Below are 22,531 nucleotides of genomic sequence, written 5' to 3'. Positions count from 1 at the left end.
ACTCATTGATACAAAAATTTCCTATGCCATTTTTGCAAACGTCTTTGCATCAGAGCTTTGGGCAGCTTGGATTTTTTAGTAATGTTTATCTCATCAGAAAGTGTGTCTGTTGTATCTGTTGTTTTGGCATCCTGTAGATATTCTGGAGAACAGCACAGCTGTCTCTGTTTGAGAAGAGCCTGGAATGACTACACTGGTGATCTTATTTTGATAAGGAAATGCCAAGGATGCAATAATGTAATCAGTGAAAGATGCAAAGTGTAGAGTTTTTTCTTCTTGACATCTTAAGTGATCTATGTAACATTGCAACATAGCAGAGACCACAGGCCGTGGCAGATAAGGAGGCTCTGTAACCTGGTCTAATTGTGAAACAGGAAGTCGCTGCTGGTAGGAATCAGGGATAAATTAGGTTTGGTTAGCATTTTTAATACAAAACTACCTAGTTCCTGAGGGAAGCAGGTGGTGCTGTGGTCTAAACCACAGAGTCTAGCGCTTGCTGATCAGAAGGTTGGCCGTTCAAATCCCCGCGACGGGGTGAGCTCCCATTGCTCGGTTTCTGCTCCTGCTAACCTAGTGTGGCGATCACACAGGGTCCCCGGACATTTCACCGTCTATTGATTACTTGTCCACCACTTTATTTCTCGCTGCCACCACCCAGGCCCTACCTGGTACAATACTGAGTCCAGTCAGGGTTAAATTGGAACATAAACCTCTGTTTATTTATTGCAGTTTAACAAGCGTGTGGTTTCATAAACGGTATCGGTCAATTACAATCATGGGGTGCCTATCCAAACCTATAACTTCCGCTACCTGCTCGCACTCACTAAACCATCTCTCAGATATTTACTTGTCTTCCTAGCTCCTAACTGTTCCTGACTCAGCTTATTTCTCTACACTAACTCAACCTACCCACAGACTCTATCCCAATTCACTCCCATTCCAACCAACCACCCAACTCCCAACAAACTCCTCCCTTCGCCCCTCCCAGAGCTGGTTTTATAGTCCCTCTGACTCCACCCCCTGGGTTCTGATTGGGTAACTTGTTTAACTATTTCACCTCCAGCACTCTCATATGTTAACGTCGCATACCTAGCAGTTCGAAAGCACGTCAAAGTGCAAGTAGATAAATAGGTACCACTCCGGCAGGAAGGTAAATGGCGTTTCTGTGCACTGCTCTGGTTCGCCAGAAGCGGCTTAGTCATGCTGGCCACATGACCCAGAAGCTGTACGCCGGCTCCCTCGGTGAGTAAAGCGAGATGAGCACCGCAACCCCAGAGTCGGTCACAACTGGACCTAACAGTCAGGGGTCCCTCTACCTTTTTACCTAGTTCCCACTTCCTGAAACAATGCACAAATAGAAATGCACTTGAAGTCTGCACTTCCATGAATTTTGTGATGCAGTTCTCCAACCCAAAATGCTGCGTTTGTGAAAATTGAATGTGTTATGCTAGGGGAAATTGCTAGCAAAAACGCATATGAGAAATGTACACTAAAATGTTGACAAATCATTGTGAGGACTCTCCTCTCCTTTTTAAAGAAGTTTGAAAACTGATGGGATATGTGAAGAACTGAGCTTAAAACTGGAAAAAAATGAGATTAAAGAACCCAAATAAACAGATTTGTCCATCCATCCCTGCCTGCCTATATCTAGCATGTATTCACTGTTTGTAACATTTTCCTAATTATTTTTCTAGGTTCTTACTAATGGCATCATTGCAGTAAGTGAGCCATCAAGGGACGAAGATAACCCTGGTCAGCTTCCAGTCAGCTTTGGAGGTATCGCTCCCTTTTATGCTGATTTGGATACTGCAGGCGGACATGGGAAAGTGTACTACAGGGAAGATTCATCCCCAGATGTCCTCCAGCTTGCTGCTCAGTATATTAAAAGGGGCTTTCCAGAGTCTGTCTTTGATCCAAGCAATGTTGTCATTGTTACCTGGGATTCTGTGGCTCCTTATGCAGGACCTGGAGAAGATGCCGCTCTACAAGTGAAGGTGAGCTTATGACAGCATAGCAATAGACAAATGAGAAGTACCAGGATGATATGCAAACTAAGTGAAACTGCAGTCCTATGTATCTTTGCTTGGAGCTTACCCCCTAGTAAATGGATGTAGCTTGCAGTCTAGGAATGGCAAAGGCTTTTTGGAAGAGAGAGATGCAGGTTGTAAATTTATCTTAGTTATGCAGATTCAGAACTTCAGATTTAATAAGTCAAATGAATGCTTTGGGTCTGCAGTAGGACTTCTTCCTTTTATGAATTACAAAGTTCTGTGATGTTTAGTGTTCAAAACAATATCCTTTTTAGAAAGAATAGTTTTGAGGATACTCCTAAAGATAATAAATCATTGATTCCATATTCTGTTATCACTGAATCAACTCAGCTTGTATTTGAAGGGCTTGTCCACATTTGAGTCCACATATTTAGCTTTTAATCAACTTTCTTCCGCATTCAAATTACATCAAAGTAGTCCACACCCATACTTTGAATCTCTATTTGTATATTAAGAGCAAATGTGTTCTTTTCCCCTCATACCAGTAGGTACTGTATTCACATTTGTGTTTGTCCCTGCCTTCTTTTGTTCTAATGTGTCAATTAAGTACTGACAGGACATGCACACAGCTGCCTGCATGCACACACTTTGTTTAAAAAAAATAAATCCCTGCCCAGGAAGTGTGCAAAAGCACACAGTGAAGCAATTGTAATTTTTTTATGTGGTTTGCTTGTGCAGTTTTCTGGCTTTGTGCGAATCTGAGGGATCAAATGTATATATAGCTATGTTACGAGACTAGCTGAAAAAGAAATGGAAGCAACAAGAAAGTAGGGAACATGGGGTGGGGAGCAGCACAAAGTGATAAATGACCCACCCAAAAACAATAAAACCAATTTTCTATGACCCCAAGTGGAGCAATTTGGAGCCTAATTTCCACCAATTTGCTGGATTATCCCTGTATCAGATAAACTTGAATTTACAAGGGGAAAGCTTTACGATTGGTGTTGGGTGATGTCATGTGTTCTGTGCAACTTGATTGGGAATGCAAACAGCTGAAAGCACACAGTGAACTCCAGTGTGCACAAACCCAGAGTCTCGTCTTTATGTCTAATCTTGCAATTTTTTTCTACAAATAAATAAAATTTAAATCTTCTCCACAGAGAAACACATTCCAGGCTGTTTTAGCGTCTTCTGATTCGAGTTCCTATGCTGTTTTCCTTTATCCAGAGGATGGTTTGCAGTTCCATAGTACACATACTAAAAATAATAAGGAAGTTATCCCTGCTGTTGTTGGCTTCAGTCAACCCTCTACAAATTACTTCTTATGGGTAAAACCTGGAATATACAATATAATTGCTAATGAAGAAGAGTTCATTGGAAATCTGCACAAGTATGCTTTTTAATGTTTTTCAAAAAACCTGTATTTCCTATAAGACTTTTTGATACATAAATGATGTTAGTAATCTTCTATATCACAAAATGCAATTAATCTTCATAAACTTGAAAAGGCTTTTGATATTCATTTTTAAATCCGCATTCTTATTTTATTTGCGGATAAGGGATCAGAAATGTTAAAAGTTTTTTCCACCTGTGTACCTGTTATATGTACCTGTTATAGTCACTGATGAAGCACCATCAGTGTGCATGTCACTTTACTTTTTCATATTCTAAAAGTCAGTTTCAAGTTTGACATTCTAAATAGACAACAAAGATATAAATGCAATTTGGCGCCAAAATCAAACAAATTTTGAAACAAATATACTCTGAAGCTTCCATCACAGTAAGAATAAACAATATAAATTCATCCCTGGTGGGGATTTGATGGGGAACAAAGTAAGGCTGTCCACTCTCTCCTTTTTTGTTCATTAGCTATCAGTGGGGATATGATTTTGGTGATAAACTCGACCCAAGTCAGTGGAATAGACTTTGGTCAAAAATACCTTTCAGGTCTATTTGGTAATCAGCAGAGAATTAACCGTAAAACTCACCTATAGATGGTACCTAACTGCTAGGAAGCTGGCAGTGATCCACCCTGGTGCCTCACCACATTCGCTGGAGGGGCTGCCCCACACTTGGTACATATCTCCACATGTGCTGGAAATGTACAAAAATCCAGGCTTTCTGAAATTCAGTATTCCAAGGAATTAATAAAATAACAAAACAACAATTGGAAGTAAGACCAGAATTAGCTTTATTGAATATATTCCAAGAAAACAATCTGTATTTACATAATAAAGAATTAATAAGACATTTATTAGAAGCAGCGAGAGACAACATAACCAGATATGTACTGGAAAGACCTTTCTAGCACAATCATATACATGTAGTAAGAAAACAGTTTGGGAAACAGCCCTCCTTGAGAGATTAACAAATAAACTACAAATGACATGTGAACAAATCAAGAAATATGGCTTTACCACAGTGTGGTTAATTTCATAGCATATGCCAGCAGTGGCGGAGCTTCATGCTCTGGCACCGGGGGGTGGAGAGCAGGTGGGGGCATGGCTGATGCGTGTCCTGGGGGTGTGGCGTGCATCCTGGGGGCATGGTGTCGAGCGCGGGCAGGGGGCAGTCGCGATGGCTCCCCATCGGGATCGTGCTGCAGGGGACAGTACGCTCCCCCTGCTCCCCTCTTCCTCCGCCACTGTATGCCAGTATTGCAGAAATTGAATACACACACACCTAAGCAGCATTTGGCTCCATCTGCTTGATCTAAATTTAAATTTAAACATAATTTTTTATATTTGACTTTGAACCCCTCTCCCACATTCATCAATATACCAACACTTTATATTGTTTCATTGAGCAAAAATGACCATTACTCATACTTAATGTAAACACAACCACAAGGACTCCCGATTAGGCATTTAGCTATGCAATGTTGAATGTTATCTGTTAACTCTGTTCTATCCTGTTTCCTCTTTGTTTTTGTTTAAACCAGTTCATGAACTAAGAACTTATACATTAACCACTAAAAATGAACCATATGTTGCAGATATTACTTCAAATCTATTATGCTATTTTTGTGATAGACAAATTACATGAGACTTGGTCTATTTATTTGTGTTATTTTTTTATTTATTCCTATGATCCTTGTTTATGAAACCCAATAAAAATTTCTTACAAATAAATAAAAATAAACAGACAACAAAGAAAGAAGGTGGTGGTGGTGGAAGAGCCATTACAGTGTGAATGTTTGTTCATGATAGGCTGAACAAATGAGTTGCTCACACATTATGGCCCAACTTAGGTGGCATGGAAGCTACTGAAAAATCAATACAATATGGGTACCAATTTCCTTGGGAAGTGGTTTGCATGGAGTGGTGTGCAACTTAAGTCTGATTTTGAGCAAATGTGTTAGCATCGTGGTTGTGGCAAACAAATCGTAGATAAAATTAACTTTAAAAAATATAAAATGTACAGTTCTTGTTGTAATATACAGTTAGAGATTTCTTTTATTTTAGGAGCAGCAATATGGGAAAACAAGGAGTCTGGGCATTTGAGATTGGTGGCTCAGAGAGTATCCTGCCAGCCAAAGTCACTGAGACTGCTACCAGTGCAGAGTATAGTGATTATGACCAGTTTCAGGAAGTGGCTACAGAACCGTCCATATCAGAGCAAGGTTCCATTGAAATAAACCAGCCGGAAGTATCTGAAGATATTTCTAGCAGAGGAGATCAGCTGCACATTAGCTACAACTTACCTCAGCCAGCAGAAGCAGATGGCTTTCAGCCTCCTTATCAAGCTTTAACAGAGCATCCTCCAGCTGCGAATCCGTTCCCAACAGGGAAAAGCCCACCTCTCCAGTTTCCAAACCAGCAATTTCCCAGGCACCACACTCAGATTATTGATGTAGAAGAAGATGATGAAACTGGAATTGGTAAGGTCATTTGGTATTTGAATGGTCATTTCAGGAACCACAGAATTGACTAATTGACTAGCATCATGATCTGATCAAAACCCAGTAGCCTGTTTGAATAATATGTACATATACCATCTATGGAGGGACGCGGGTGGCACTGTGGGTAAAAGCCTCAGTGCCTAGGGCTTGCCGATCGAAACGTCGGCGGTTCGAATCCCCGCGGCGGGGTGCGCTCCCGTTGCTCGGTCCCAGCGCCTGCCAACCTAGCAGTTCGAAAGCACCCCCGGGTGCAAGTAGATAAATAGGGACCGCTTACTAGCGGGAAGGTAAACGGCGTTTCCGTGTGCTGCACTGGCTCGCCAGATGCGGCTTGTCACGCTGGCCACGTGACCCGGAAGTGTCTCCGGACAGCGCTGGCCCCCGGCCTCTTGAGTGAGATGGGTGCACAACCCTAGAGTCTGTCAAGACTGGCCCGTACGGGCAGGGGTACCTTATACCATCTATGAGTCCTGTTTCTCTTCCCCAGAGAGGCCAGATTCTCTCAGAGCTTAAAAATTATATATTAAGAGAGGGAGAAAGAGGGGGGGGGGAGAGAATTGGACACAGATCCTCCAGAGCCTATTTCCTTCACCACTATGCCATTGAGAGCTAAGAGCACAAGTCTGCAGTAGGAAACCCAGCCAGATGGGCGGGGGTATTGTTGTTGTTGTTGTTCTCTGCAGCCAATATTCACTGGCATCATGAGAACAGTGTGTGTGCAGCCCTCAAATTCAGCCAGTTGGTAGGGGTTAACAGGATTTTCCTGCATGCCTTGGGAGTCCCTACTAAGCTATAAAGATCTATACTGTACTATCGCTCCTCAGATGTGATATCTCAGTTGCCACATCCATTACTTCAGAGGGGGGGAAGTGAAGTACAGCCACTCCTATCTGGCTGCAGCCAGGCTATAGCAAAGGAAGAAAAGGAAGCAGGGCCACTTGGATGGCTCTGCTGAGAGACCTATTCCTTTTGGCTCTTCCTGTCCCTGAACTGTTTCCAGTCTAGCTGGTCAGTGTAAGAACTTCATTACTTAAAAATCGATGCCCGAGTTTGCTTGTTGTTGTTCTCCTTCCTCCTCATATTGTTACCCTTTTGCTTATAACCTTTAGATTGTAAGCCTGAGGTCAGGGTTCCTGTTTTTATTGATCTGTGAGCCACTGGGAATATTTGTGTGAATGTATGTGGGAGAGCCTTTTAGACTGAAAACTGAGGTAAAATAGTTATTTAAAGAAAGGCAATACTTTGTCAAGTCAAGAACAGCCCTTTGAAATGAGCAAACCATAATGATTACATGTGGCACAACAAATGCTGTTATGTTAATTTGTGTTCCCTAATATAATTGTTCAAAAGCAAAATATAAATACCGTATTTTTCGCTCCATTGGACGCAGTTTTTCCCCTCCAAAAATTGAGGGGAAATGTGTGTGCGTCCTATGGAGCGAATGCAGGCTTCTGCCATAGCCGCGCGCAACCCCTCCGGCAGGGAGAGGCTGCACGGGGCTATGGCTTCTTTAGCCCTGCGCAGCCTCTCCCAGCAGGGAGGGATTGCGCAGGGCTAAAGAGGAAGCCAAAGCAGCCAGCGGGATCCATCCCGCTCGCTGCCTTGGCTTGTTCCATAGCCGCGCGCAACCCCTCCGACAGGGAGAGGCTGCACGGGGCTATGGCTTCTTTAGCTCCACGCAGCCTCTCCTGGCAGGGAGGGATTGCACAGGGCTAAAGAGGAAGCCAAAACAGCCAGCGTGATTCATCCCACTTGCTGCCTTGGCTTGTTCCATAGCCGCGCACAACCCCTCTGGCAGGGAGAGGTTGTGCGCAGCCTGTACACTGCTCTTTGGGGCTGGGGCGGGAAAAAGATTTTTTTTATTGATTTCTTCTTCTAAAAACTAGGTGCGCCCTATGGTCCGGTGCGCCCTATGGTGCGAAAAATACGGTACCTGTGATAGATATCCTGGTTCACAACTATCTTAGAATTGTAGAGTTGGAAGGGACCCTGAGGATCATCTAGTCCAACTCCCTGCAGTGGAGGAATATGCAGCTGTCCCATACGGGGGTCAAACCGGCAACCTTGGTGTTAATCCGCACCACACTCTAACCAACTAAGCTAGGAAGGAGAGTGCTGTGAATCAAAACGTTGGTTGACTCATTTTGACTGTTGGAAATCAGCATAGTCCTGCTTGTACAGTCCGTAGGGACCCATAGATTTGTCCCCTGTGTAAGCTGTAATTACTTCCCCATGGACCAAATGCCTGCTAATGGCTAATGACATTCTGAAGGCTGCTTTATATGTCACAAAGCAGGCATTTACAGCATGTCCGTTACATGTCCCTGCAGTGGACAATGTATTTTAAGGTGCTTCTCATGTTTCAAAATACAGGCCAGCAAATCCATGCCCAAGAACATTTGGCAAAGTCCTCCTGCGTGTCTATTGTGTACATGCAGGCATGTATCTTCCCTTCAGATTATTTTTTTATTTATCACCTTCCACACACATCTGAAGCTTCAAACAGCTTTTTAAAAAAGCAAAAGCAAAACAGAAAATAACTAGATTTCTGTTTCATAAATCTAGATTTGTGTTTCATAACCAGAGGGTTATGCAGCAGTGCTAGTGCAGGAGGCAATACTCCTGCGGCACAGTGGTGGTATATTTTGCTGTCCTGCCAGATCACTCTTTATTTCTCAGCTGCCAAGCAAAGTGACAGGGAAAATAAAACCCACCATGTGTGGGTTAAGATGTTTTATGGCGAGGACAGGGGCAACATTTCTGACCGCTCTCTGAAATGCATTATACTGAGAACTTTCCTTTTTTACTCTCTCTGCAGTGTTTCGTTACAGTACAGATGTCCAGCAAAGCTGTGCAAACAACCGTCATCAGTGTTCAGTTCATGCTGTTTGCACAGACTATCCAAATGGCTTTTGTTGCAGTTGTAGTGCTGGCTACAAAGGAAATGGCAGGCAGTGTGTAGCAGAAGGTAATTTAAAAATTGTTTCAAAACTCATGACTCTAATATATACCACACACATGCATTTTAATGATCAGTTTTTTTCCTGCTGAATGCAATTATTTCCATCATATCTCCAGCAATGCAAAGCATAGGGATTGAACATACTGCAGTGATAAAGGGAGGGTGTTGTCACCTACCACCCTTTTAGATTAATACTTAGAGATAAAAGACTTGGTTAACCAAACTCATAAATGGGATACATTTTATGCTTGTGTTTAAACCTCTTACTGAAGAAAGGTTCAGGAAAACTAGAGATCTGCAACACTAGAGGAACTTGGTTTGTGAAACTCATTAAATTGTCAGAAGAAACTACATTATGTAATACTACATTGGATGATCAGATTATGCAGTTCCATTTTTTATTGAACTTTAGAAGCAAATAAACAGATTGTGCACTTTTTAGTTGAAATTAGAACTGATTCTCAGCATATAAAGGAGTTCAGAAGTTTACAAATAGAGATTAAAGATGTATGGATGAACATAGCAAATATATTCTATGTAAATATCAACATATATATGTAAGTGGTTCATTTGTCTAAAGTGAATAAGGCGGTGCCTAGTTTCTGATTATTGTGATCTGTTATTCTTTTACATTGTAATAAACATACAAAGTTTACAACACAGACCAGTGTTTTTAAGTGTGGTGCTTCAAAACTTTTAATATATAATGGCTGTGCTATATAACCTGGCTACTTTGGTTTTGTTATAATAAGGTTCTCCTCAGCGAGTCAATGGAAAAGTCAAAGGACGGATCTTCGTGGGAAACAATCCAGTCCCAATTGTATTTGAAAACACTGACCTCCACTCTTACGTCGTGATGAACCATGGACGGGCGTACACTGCCATCAGCACAATTCCAGAAGCTTTGGGTTTCTCCTTGCTTCCTCTTGCCTCTATCGGAGGTATCATTGGGTGGATGTTTGCTGTGGAGCAACAAGGATATAAAAATGGATTCAGCATTACTGGTAAATTTTTACATTTGCTTTTTAAAAGTTGCATGCATCTGCTTTGTAGACAATTCACAGGGACTCTGTTGTAAAATAAAGAAGTTCATTGTTGCCAATCTGCTTCAAAGGACATGCCTCAGAAACATATTATATTTCTCCATCGACCATTTTTGTAACGTTACACCAACCTCTCTTAATTTCTGTAAGACAGGGACACTTAATTTAGAGAAACAAGTGACAGCAAAGAGACATCAAGCACAGGTATAAAAGTCCATATTGTTTGCTGCCCATCCCAGTAGTGACCTTACTTCTGGGCTGCTAGCAAGTGGTGAGAGGCAAAGCATTGGTGATTTTGTCCAGGGTGTTGCAGACTGCCTAGACCAAGGAAAGGAAATTAGATGGAGGGAGAGTTGGGTCACAGAAGAAGCTAGTAACAGCCATCTGCAGCAATACATATTTTTAATTGTATTTTTGGATTTTATTAGTTATTGTGTTGTATGTTGTTGTTAAAATTTCTATGCTGTCCTTTATCTGAGGATCACTGGGTGGTTTACAATATAAAAATACATACAATAGTAACAAACAAAAACAACAGCACCCCCCCACACACTGTGTAGCCCCAGTTTTCCTACAGTGAAACCAGAGAAAAACCGGAAGCTTCAAGGACAACTAATCAGAGAGGAGTGAGAAAAGTGTTCAGTATTGGTTTTGATACTTAAGGAGAGAAACAAAAAGGACAGTTGGGGGGGAAAGCTTGAATACTGGAACAGTAATAACTCAGACTGCAGAGAAGAGGGGGATACAGATGTATTTGTTTTCTGAACTGCCCCTAATCTTAAATTACGTCTGGGTGGGTGTGTAAATTCAGTAAGTATAATAAAATTAATGGCACAGCAATTTGTGCAGGTGGAAAAGGTGCTGTAAACCAAGCTCCCACTGAAATCTCTTCCTTCTGACTGGTTGAATAATAAATGTAGGCAAAGGACATTCATCAGGACACAACCACCGGTTTATCATACTACTTGCCTATGGGGGAGTGAAAACAACCCCCTTTCCCCTTTATTGCACCAAAGCTTAAAAAGTGATCAGTAGAAAGCAAGCAGACAGGAAACTCTCTTGAGCAAAGGGCAACTTCAGGCTTTTCTTGAATTTCATTGTTTACATTTTTTGCTTCAAAACAGCTGCTCCCCACTGATATTACTTCAAATACGTCTTTTGTTTGAAAGGTCACAGGGGAGAAAGTTCACTCGTTTCAAAAATTACAGCATTTAGCTGATACCTATGAAGGTAACAGCATTTACCATGTTGTTTTAGGAAAATTAAGCTGGGAGAAATTATTCTGAAATCTGTGCTATTCCCCCCCCCATTGAAACCAGTACTGTTTGTCAGCTTATGTGTGTGAAAGCATTTTTTTTTGTTAGCACTATATTCAGATCCTACTAATTCAATACTAATGGCACAGCATGTAGTTCCAATGCAATGCATAACGAGAAGGAATAACTGTACAGTGGTACCTTGGGTTACAAACACTTCGGGTTACAGACTCCGCTAACCTGGAAGTAGTACCTTGGGTTAAGAACTTTACCTCAGGATGAGAACAGAAATTGTGTGGTGGCAGCGGGAGGCCTCATTAGCTAAAGTGGTACCTCAGGTTTATCTAAAGTGGTACCTCAGGTTAAGAACAGTTTCAGGTTAAGAACAGACGTCCGGAATGAATTGTTTGTAACCAGAGGTACCACTGTACCTCTGCTCAGAAATTAAGCCTTTAAAAACTGAACATCTGTGTAAAAAATCACTCATCCTACCATTGCTCCTCCACTTGGGAAGGGGAGATGGTTCTTCTCTCAGTTGGAGTTCCCACCTGCTGCTGTTTGGGGAACTTCATCAACCCACTTGATTCCCCAATAAAGCTCCTGTGCTACTCTTGCCACTGTTCTATGGATGGAGAAGGGAAACTTAGGTGAAATGAATAAGGGGGTTGTTAATTTCAACTCATTTTTAGAGAGTTTAAGGGGCTGGTGCCTTGTCCATTTCACTTATTTACCCTTCAAAAATAGGATGCAAATACCAGCACTTGGGCATACAACATATTTTAATGTTAAAAATTTAAATCAAAGTTTCCATCTTCATCTCTGCAATCCCAGTATAGATCACACTTAAAAATGACACATACATTGACAATTCCATCTCAAATTTTGCTGGTATCAGTTCTGGAAACTCAATCACATAGGGATGCCATTTTTAGAGTAGGTTGTGGTCAAGTTGTGTCCAGGAAATGGAGAGGAGTGAGTTTACACACTGTCACCAAATGAATCACAAGCCAGTCTGCAAGCCAGGTAAGAATAGTGCTTTGTCAGTCCACATCTGAAAAGACTGTCCCACATTCTCCTCAAGGTTGTTCAAATTCTGTAAAGGATGATTGCAAAAACCTAGATAGATTTGAGACAAATACTGGGATATTAATCCATTCCTTATCAGAAGTAATGCTGGAGAACCCTTCAGTCATTTCAGTCTTTGGTAATGTATACATTTCTCTTTAACTAGGAAAAAGAAGGGCCATCAATTATAACCAGATCCCATAGTGTAGGTTTGACAGCACATTCAGTTTAAGGAGACTGCGGTCTCAACTATATGCGTTTCAGCACATGGTGAATGTTTATTTAAAAACAGAAATAAAAAGTTTCATTAATCTTCTAGGTGGTGAGTTTACAAGACAAGCTGAAGTTACATTCCTCAACAGCAATGAAAGGGTGACCATTAAACAGAAATTCAGTGGAATTGATGAACATGGACATCTTACAATCAGCACAGAACTTGAAGGCAAAGTGCCTGAGATCCCATTTGGTTCTTCAGTTCATATAGAGCCCTACACTGAGCTCTATCACTCTTCTAGCTCAGGTGAGTTGAATAGTTGCGAAACCTTCCTACTTCCATTTCATTTTAACAAGTTGTCAAAGCCTGTGACAAGAATGAGCACTGCAAGAGGAATCTTCTGTTTTGTCCTACATTTGTCAAGAAGCTTGTCACTGTAACATTTGAAGAGCTTTTAGACTAATCTTTTCATCGAATTTGGTTCCTATACAAATTTTCAATACACAAATTAAAATTTCTAGCTGTATATAAAGTAACAATCATAGCTTTGGGTTTTTTTAATACACTCATATGTGAGTACCAAAGACTGAATGAATTTACTCAATATTTTAATTCCCTTCTTATTTATATAAGATTCTTTCCTTGTTTCAGTTATCACATCGTCATCTACTAGAGAGTATACAGTGACAGAACCAGAAAGGGATGGGGTGTCTCCATCTTACACAGTTCCATATCAATGGCGGCAGACAATCACATTTGAGGAGTGCATTCACGATGACTCTCACCATCCAGTTTCAGCGACTCAGCAGCTATCAGTGGACAGTGTCTTTGTCTTGTATAACAGAGATGAACAAATTTTACGATATGCCATGAGCAATTCGATTGGTCCAATTGGTATGTTCGGTGAATTTTTTTTCTGGTTTGTTTCCATTGTACTGTTTTAAGGTTCATTAGATTCCTGTCTCTTTTTCCCTGTGGGCTGTCAAACGGAAGAGATTATTTGTAAGAATGGTCCCAAAGGATCTGACTAAAGGTAGATCTATTCCAACTCTTGCTTCCCACAGAAGCCAGCCAGGTATCTCTGAGAAGAGCACAAACAGAAGTTGTCCACCTTTTCTCCCCATTGATTGGCATACAGCTTGCAGAAGAGTGCACAAAAGTATATGAAATGTTCCACATTCATAGCAGATGCAAAGCCACAGCCATTATTCTGGGACATGTGGCATGTGATGAACTTTTTGTGTCATGATTCAGGAATGGGGAACCATGCAGGGGCAATTTTTTTCTTGGGGCAGGAGAGAGAAGGGGTAGGTCTGCCTACTACTGGCTCTGGCCTCACCCTCTTTTTGGCTTTTCTGCTACCCACAGCCCTGGCCAACCCCAGTATGTGACTCCTGACAAACTACCAAAGAGGGAATGCATCCCTCAAATATAGAAATTGTTCCCTTCCTCTTCCATAGCTACTACTAATTGAGAGTTCTTCTCTGTATATAATGAGTAAACTTAGAAATATTTATGATAATGGCTTTAGACTATTAGTGATACATATTTAGCATTCATTACTGTTAGAGCCATGGAATTTGAAGGTTGTGTTTGTTTGTTTGTTTGTTTGTTTGTTTGTTTGTTTGTAGGAATCAGTTCTAGTGTCAAACTAGAGAAGTGTGTTTGATAGCAATTGACCATGGAGAGTTTAAGCATTATGAGAAATGTTCTCCCAAGCCATGTATTACATGTCTGAAGGCCAGTCTTTGTAAATGTATAGTAGTATAGCAGTAGCAGTATTGAGAACATTACATGCATTCTCATTTTATTATCTTCTGTGGCTTCTTAACAGATGGTACAGGTGATAAAAGCCGCAATCCCTGCTACACAGGGACCCACCAATGTGACACAAATGCAGTTTGTCGTCCAGGAACAGGCAATCAGTTTACCTGTGAATGCTCTGTGGGCTTCCGAGGAAACGGACGTACATGTTATGGTATGAAAATATGTCTCTTTAGGAAAAAACAAACTGACTTCCATAGAGTTTTCAAACAGCTGAACTCAAAGATGCTACAAGTGAATTCAGTTGGATATTTTCTTGGAACTATGAGTTCAGCTGCTTGATAACAACATCACTATGGATCCACTAAAACATATCCGTAGGACATCTTCCTAAGTGACTTATTATCTTTCCCTGAAACAGCGTCTAGCACAGAGCTTTTCTGTGTGTTGCGACACGTTAGTATGTCGGCTGCAGTGTGTAGGTGTGTCGCATGAATGCTCCCTGCACTCCTCCTGGGGCTGGAAAGGGGTTAGTTTAACCTCTGGTTGCTAGTAAAACTGAATTACTGCATTGCGAAATGATGCAAAACTGAATTATTGTATCGCGAAATGATGTATGTCCCAAAAGTCACCAACTTGAAAAGTTTGAAAAGCTCTGGTCTAGCAGAAAGACACACAAATTGATGAGGGCACCTGAGCCCCACTTCAACAGACTTAAAGGAGAACCTGCCCACCTTTGAGGGAAAAGGAGGTGGGAGTGGTTTTGAGCAGAATAATAGCTGGAGAGGAAATAATAAAGTAGCCTAATTCCTCCACAGTTCCTCCCCTCAAGCTCACAGCATCCTGAGGCTACTTTATTAGAAATCAAATCAAATCAGGGGAATTTTTATCTGCAACTGTGCATTGAATCTAGGTTGGATCATGTTGTTTCAATTCTAAACTACTGTACAAAGCTCTTAGGAATAGGGCAGGTACAAATTAATCAACATACCAAAATGGCAGAGTAAGACACTGTGCACTTTATCACTTGTGCCTTGACATGTTACTTGGCAAATGCTTTGAATCCTGCAATCAGAGGAGATTCAGTTATTTCTATCTAGGCATTGGACTGCAGTCACATACAATAGCTTAGTTTAAACAGGCTTTCAATATATAACTTTACTTCAGCTAAAATAGATGCCTAAGTTATACATATGTCATGGCCTGCCCTTCAGGAATTATATTAGTGACCTCTATATAATAACATTGCCTCTTTTTGTAGATATAGATGAATGTCAGGAGCAACCAACAGTGTGCGGTGACAATGCAGACTGTATTAATCAGCCAGGCACTTTCCGATGTGAGTGTCTAGAGGGATATCAATTCTCAGCTGATGGGCGAACGTGTGTGGGTGAGTTTTAATTTTGGAAACTTTCTGTTATTGTTAATAGGAAACTGAGATCTGATGGAGAACATAGAGGTTATTTTTTAATACCTCCCTTAATTTGTTGGTTGTTTTTGTAAAAAAAAAAAGTTTGTTTATTTTATTTGAAAAATATCAGAAATGTAAAGAATGCTGTTCCTTGATTTGGGGAAGGCAATATTTAGGTTTTGTAAAGGATTATTACTGGATAGGCACTGCAGGCTTGGTCTGCTTTGGACATCATCCAAAGCATGCCATCTGGTTTAAGCTAAGCCAGGGCCCTTTTTAACTCATGCAAAGTACTTGTTCTCCCCCTCAGTAGGGATGCCAGGTCCTGACCTAAAGACTGCATGCTGTTCCAGGTCAGAACTTAGCATCCTGGAACGGGCTCTCCCACTTTTGATCTGCATCACTGCAGCAGTCCATTCTCTCATCCACAACTTGCTATGGGTCAGAGATGTATCCTGCTTGCAATAGCAAACTGTAGAGGAGGCTGGGATGATTAGGCTCTAGTTGTACAGAAATTGAAGATACCATTCCTAAATGCTTTTTCTGAATGTTATCCAGAAGCGTTAGAGCAAGAGTCAACAGACTAGAGTCAGGAGCTGGCTACCCCACTTCTCCCTTGAATCACCAGGCAACTTTTTAAAAGTGAGCTGTAAAGTATATGTAAACAAAACAAAACAACACCCCCCACATGTGTGACATCACTTATAGTCAGGGCTGTCTTACCCATAGGCTCTAGGGGTGTGGGGCACCCGGGCACCAGGCTCTCAGGGACGCCAGGCCGAGAGTTCAGGGCCTGAGAGTTGAGTCCGGGGAAGAGCCCACCCATTGGTCAGAGCACCGCGATGGACTCTTCTGCTGCAGGCGGCTCTGCACCGTGAGTTCGGGGGCAACCGAGCCAGCAAGACGCTGAGGTGGCCGGCTGGCTCTGCCGTCCTCTGGGACTGGGCAACCTGGGGGGGCATCGGGCGGATCTTTGCACCCCGGCGCCGCATATGCTTAAGATAGCCCTGCTTATAGTTCATATTTGAATATTGTGTTCTTTGCAACTGAGATTTCAAACATACATATTTATGTATATGTATATTCATTTAAATACAAAATCTGATTAAATCAATACCATTAATTTTATTTATTTTTATTTTTTTACTTTTGGGCTGAGGGGAATAAGTTCTACAAGCCTGAGACAGCTATGCTGTCTTTTCCATTAATAGCATCCATTAATAGCATCCTATGTAAATAATTTTGGTAAGGAGTACTGAGGGGAAGATGAAAGACTTGTAAGTGCAGCTGATCCAATAATAAATGTCTTTAATATATGAAGACTGATGAAATACATGGCGAAGTTATGTAACATGAGAGGATTTGTGGAAGCTTTACACAGACAGCTTTGTAGGATGTGCCAAACAACTGTATCAAATCTTTCCTTTCTTTCATTTAGTTGTTTAAACATCTGTTTGAAGGAAATTTGAGCTTGAGACTACAGCAAAGCATTTCCTGAACGGTTTACTTTCTTTCTCTTTCCCCCAGAAGTAATTGGTTAGCTTACTCTTTTGCCAAAGATAGTGGATAACCGTCTAATAGTCTGATTCTGTGCATGCTTACTTGGAAGAAAATTCACTTCTGCCTCTATTGGTTAGGCAAAGTGAGGTGAGTGCCTCAGGCGGCAGATGTTGTGGGCAGAAGTAGCAAAATCCCTGCCTGTTCCCCCTAAGCCCCATGACCATTTATCTCTTTTGGAGGACAGAGCTATGCATGTGACATGGCATGTCTTGTCCACTCTGAAACTAGCCTGCAGCTTTAGGTGTAGTGAAGAGGACACTTACTTCACCTTTAGTGTTGAAGTAAGATTTAGCTGCCAGTTCTAGGACTGGCTCTACTATTAGACAGAGTGAAGCAGCTGCCTCGAGCAACACATAAAGCAAGGTGCAGAGCAGCAGTGAGGTGTTGTAAAACAGAGCCGTGTGTGCCCTAAAGGCAGATATTCTGAGGGTTTAGTCCTCAGAAGAACAGCTTTCATGGTAGAAACAGTGAGGACAGGCTATGTGTTCTGTAGGATGCTCTATAGAGCAAGCTGTGAAGGCTGCTTTAGGCATTATTAGCAATTTTAAAAAAAATCAAAATCAAACAAGGCTCCCCTTTTCAGTAAAAATGAAATTTTAATTTAAAAATTTACATGAATTTTTGATTTAAGAATGGTAGAAATATTTTTATTTCTGACATGTTTTGAATACAGAATATCTCTAGAGTTATCTTAAATCCCAGATGTCAAAACCTAGCAGTGACTTGTTCAGTTTGGTATTGTTTTGTGTTTGTTTAGAACTCATTCATCTGCCAATGTTTTAATATCTTACTGAGCTCCTGATGTGATTGCCAAATTACAATCTTTGGTCATCTTTGGCTTAGTTTTTCGTAAGATAGTAAATCATCCTCTGTGTGAGCAGCATTTGCGAGAGGTCTCCAGTGTTTTGTTATCCTTGCAAATGTTGTCATTGTAGATAATTTCATTTCACAGCACCAGCCTCGGTTTGAGGGGAGGGGAGGAAGGGAAGTACTGGTATTAAAGTATTCAAACCTCTAGATTAGATACTTCGCCAGCCTGCCAGCCAGAATGAGGAGATGGCAGTGCTTATCCCAGTAGCTTTTGAGATCACCGACCTTCTGGCTGTTCCATTGGGATTTGGGGGAATTGTGTTGCAGTGACTTCAGTCTTTCCTGGAGGTTCAGGTTCAGATGGTGGTGCTTGGTCGTTTGTTTCATCCCTTAGCCATTGGCCTATGGGGTGCCTTAGAGTGTTATCTTGTCCCCCATGCTGTTAAACTGGGGAGGAACTTGTTTCATTTAAATTACTCCCTAGTCCTTAAATGTATTGTAGAGGAAGGCTTGGCAGGCTCTGACTTTCCGCATTCTACTCAGGGTGGCCACAGTAAGAAAGGTAGCCCTGCCCAGAATCTTGTTTCTTTTTCAGGTCCTTCCCTTTTCAGTTTTGTGTAATATCCTTACCTCTTGGTAATGCCTTCTTAATAGGTTTATTTTTTGCTCCAAATGGCCCAGGTTAACCTTGTTGTAATATAAATCCAGCTTGGAAGACTGAGGAGTCCCTCACTTACCGACATATTTTGATGCTTTTCAGCTTCAGCAAATGTCAGTAGGCTCTTCTGGGTTGCATGAGGCTAAACAATCTGAAGCTTAATTCAGATAAGATGGAAGTATTGTGGATAGGGAAACTCAACAAGCTTGGGTAGTAGAATTCAACCAATCATTGATGGGGAGGTCAGACCTTACTACGGTCATTCAGGCATTAACAACTTCCAAAAGTGACTACTGCAATTTTCTCTCTTTGGATTGCCTTTGAAGGCAGCTCAGAAACCACAGTTGGTGCAGAATACATCTGGCTTGTTTTTGGCCTGGCCAGTTAGATTATATCATGCTGATACTTCACCAGTTGCACTGGTTGCTAGTACAATTCGAAGACAAGTTAAAGTACTAGTGAAAACCTTTAAAGCTCTAAATGGTTTGGCATCAGGTTAGAGTCTACTTGCACCTATACCAGCCCTACTCATATCCTAAGACCTATGAAAGAGGGCATGTTGAGATGCCCAACAGTAAAAGCTATTTGGCTGGTGGACATAAGGAACAGGGCCTTTTCTACAGAGGCCTCCCTTTTATAAAACTCAATTCCACAATAAATCAGGAAGGCCCCCAACACTGAACTCTTTTTTAAAAAAGAGCTCTAAAGACATACTTCTTTAGAATGGTCTTTGGGAATGAAAATGTCAAGTTGGCACCTCAGTTAGACTGGCTGGACCAGGTGTACAATGCTGGCTTTATTATACTTTAGTCTATGTTTGTAATCAGTCTCTTATTGTAATCAGAATCAGTAGTCTTACTACTGTATTTTAATTATCGTTGTTGATGTATTTTAGTGATTGTAAAATGCTTTGTGAGATGATAGTTCTGAAGAGCAGTATATAAGTCATTTTAATAAAATCAATTGCCCACCCTGGGCCCCTTTGGGAGAAAGCACGGGATATAAATTAAACTAATTAATTTAAAATAATAATAGCAACTGTAACAGTAATAATAATACAGTATTGCACTACGAAAATGTATGCTCTATTTCTGGGTTTGATTATTTTTTCTACTGAACCATATGGAGTAGATTAAACTTGAATCTAAATTTTGCAGACAATGGGCAATACTTGTAGTATTCATTTTCTTCCTGAGAAATTCTGAAGCATTGTTGTCTAGTTCAAACAATGGAGGGAAGTAAAGAAAACTAATAAGGGTTTGAAGAAGTGGGGTTGGTGGGGGGATTGTGGGAAAAAATTGACTCAAGAGAAAGCACAATGGAAGAAAACACAGATTTAATAATGAGAGAATGGTTAGCTGATAAGCTCATGCAGAGTGAGGGGAAAACATAAAAATGAATAAGGGGAGCTGAGCGAAGGGATCAGCTGAAGACCAGGACTTGCATCTTGAAGGTTGTGTAATTAACTAACTGAAGGGGCTATGAGGAAGAAAGGCCAGCAATTAGAAGTTTATTCGTGTCCCCATACATCAAGGAAAGTGCAAATTTTGTTGCCACTGAAGAGCAAAAAAACAAGAGAAAGGAGCGATCTTCCCTGTCTCCTAGGCATGTAATTTGGGGAACAGGCCATTTCCTTTATATATAATGGTCTATTCCTCACCACATGCCCAGGAGACAGGGACGATAACTTGTACAGTTAACAAGGATGGATGGAAGAGAGCTGTTAGGTGAAAATAATAATATTTATGACTTTGCAACAGAAGTATTAGTGGGGAAGACATTAAGGAGGAATTATTATATATAGGATAGTACAGAAGTGTAACCTCACGTAGAATTGTGAGCAAGCCTCGTAAAAAGGTGGTCACTGAACAGCTGCATGTGACTGAACACACTAAAAGGAAGTTTGAGAAATCCATGGCTTAAAGGGAGTGAAAGAAATGACAAGGAAAAGTAACTGGCGGAGTGGGACCGCCAGATGACTAACAAACCCAAAGACCCAAGTGAGAAAGCGTTGAAACTGTAATAGATTTGAAGGACAAAATACAATTTAACTACTGGTGGCAATAGGATTGTCTGGGAAAACCCCAAACAGCTTTCAAGTAATGCTTGGGCTGTTCACAGTTAGTGTGATTTCCACACCCAGTTTTCAGTGTGCTGTAATGTAAAATGTTATATATTCTTAGCGTAGTGTTAGTTTTTATGCTAGAACTAACTGAAAATGTTAGTTCTAGTTTTATTTTTGTTTCATTTGCATTTCCCTCTGTTAAAAAATATTAAAGTGAGTGTTCCTACCTTGTAGCTATTGAACGTGTCGTCAATCATTGTGTGACGGGAACACACACTTGTGACATCCCTCAGCGTGCCCGCTGCATATACTCTGGTGGCTCTTCTTATATCTGTGCATGTCTACCAGGCTTCTCTGGGGATGGACGTTCCTGCGAGGGTAAGTGGCACCATGAACCCCCCCTCCCTTCTGTCTTGTCCTTGGAGGCCTTTGTACAGCTTGGTTATCTGATCCTCAATAATTTGTTTTGGCTTTTTTGCTTTCTGTAACAATTTTTGGAGTTGGGAATCTAAAACCAGAATAAAGCAGTTTCTACACTGTCTTCGCTACACACGTTTTCTCCACATTTTAATCTTCTCTAAAAACCTCTTTTTACTAGTGTTGTTTGCTGGCATTCATATGGAAATGCTGTTATTCCCAAAGGCATGTGACTATCCTAAATCGCAGAAATAAACAAATCAATAGCGATAATATCCATGTTTATGAGATGCATCTTAAATTGTCAGCATCCTCATTTGCATATCAACAGTTAAAAGATTTCTGATCTTTAGTGTACCATTTATAAAGCTCATCTGACTGCACATATCATAAAATATTTTGTTAGTGGAAATGCACCGCAATGCACAGTGTTGTTTTCCCAAGCTACCTATGTCACATTGAGTCCTTCCCTCTTCTAACATGGTTGTCCTAGTTTAGGTTACCCTAGTTTAGCACATGGTATGCTATGCATAGCTGTCAAGTGTCCCTTATTTGAAAGGACAGTCCCTTATTCCAGCGCCATGTCCCGCTGCTGTCCCTTATTGATGGATGTCCCTTAAATGTCTCTTAAATGATGTCCCTTAAATTTCAAAGGAAGCAGCTCCTCTCCCTCCCTCCCTGCCGGCCAGGGAGGAGGGAGGCTCCAACTGTGTTGCTTGGCTGTGTTGCTCACCCAATAAGAAGTCTAAGAACGACTGGGAGGTGGAGCTTGCATGCCTTGTGTGTGGCTAGTTAATGCAAGCTGAGGGGGTTTTTGAATGCTGGACACCATTTTGTTGTACGTGCTGCTGCAAACTTTGCAGTGCAAAGCCAGGCCGGGGAGCCATTTTAAGTTGAGGCTGCATAGGCCTTGTGGTGCATGTGATTCAGATTCTGTTCAGTTGAACCTCTGGTTACAAAGTTGGTTGGACAGTGTTCTCAAAGCTACCAGCATGAGTTTGACCAGACTGCAGGAGGACAGGAAGACTGGAGTGCCTGGAACAGGTGAGGCTGCAGGTCCCTTATTTTGGCTGCTGGTCCCTTATTTTCAAGGCTGCTGGTTCCTTATTTTCAAATCTGTAAGTTGACAGCTATGATGCTATGTCCAATAGATTATCTCCTTGTCTTTTTGGCAGTCTGGTTGGCTTGCTGTGATTCTATGCTCTGGGACCAACTGCCCAACCTACAATCTGTTCATGTATAAAACATTGCTTATGAAACTTAAAACATCAGTTATTTGAATGGTGAGTCAATGGACATTTAAACTCATTATATCATGAAACTTTGACCAATGTGCGTGGTCATAGCTGCCCAACATCCTGGCTGAATGAGATGTTTGTCTCATGGTAGCATATGAAAAAGGATGCAGGTCCAG

General features: G+C 41.2%; 1 protein-coding gene across 2 annotated transcripts in view; it reads left to right on the top strand.

Annotated features, from left to right (window-relative positions):
• The window catches only part of NID1 (nidogen 1), a 54,807-nt gene that overhangs the window by 8,959 nt on the left and 23,317 nt on the right, over positions 1 to 22,531 (top strand). For both annotated transcript variants that reach the window (XR_013983596.1, XM_080997651.1), the window contains exons 2-11: positions 1,695 to 1,994; positions 3,152 to 3,381; positions 5,456 to 5,871; positions 8,711 to 8,860; positions 9,607 to 9,858; positions 12,538 to 12,738; positions 13,084 to 13,326; positions 14,267 to 14,410; positions 15,458 to 15,586; positions 20,935 to 21,078. Coding sequence is in view for 1 of the 2 variants with exons in the window: in XM_080997651.1 (XP_080853777.1) it covers positions 1,695 to 1,994; positions 3,152 to 3,381; positions 5,456 to 5,871; positions 8,711 to 8,860; positions 9,607 to 9,858; positions 12,538 to 12,738; positions 13,084 to 13,326; positions 14,267 to 14,410; positions 15,458 to 15,586; positions 20,935 to 21,078 (2,209 nt within the window). In the remaining variant the exon portion in view is untranslated. The remainder of the gene's footprint in view (positions 1 to 1,694; positions 1,995 to 3,151; positions 3,382 to 5,455; positions 5,872 to 8,710; positions 8,861 to 9,606; positions 9,859 to 12,537; positions 12,739 to 13,083; positions 13,327 to 14,266; positions 14,411 to 15,457; positions 15,587 to 20,934; positions 21,079 to 22,531) is intronic.

The sequence above is a fragment of the Podarcis pityusensis genome, assembly GCF_964106645.2.
Source record: "Podarcis pityusensis genome assembly, chromosome: 3".
NCBI classification, from domain to species: Eukaryota; Metazoa; Chordata; class Lepidosauria; order Squamata; family Lacertidae; genus Podarcis; species Podarcis pityusensis.
The sequence above is the reverse complement of the archived record's forward strand: the minus strand, read 5'-3'. Positions and strand labels throughout refer to the sequence as shown.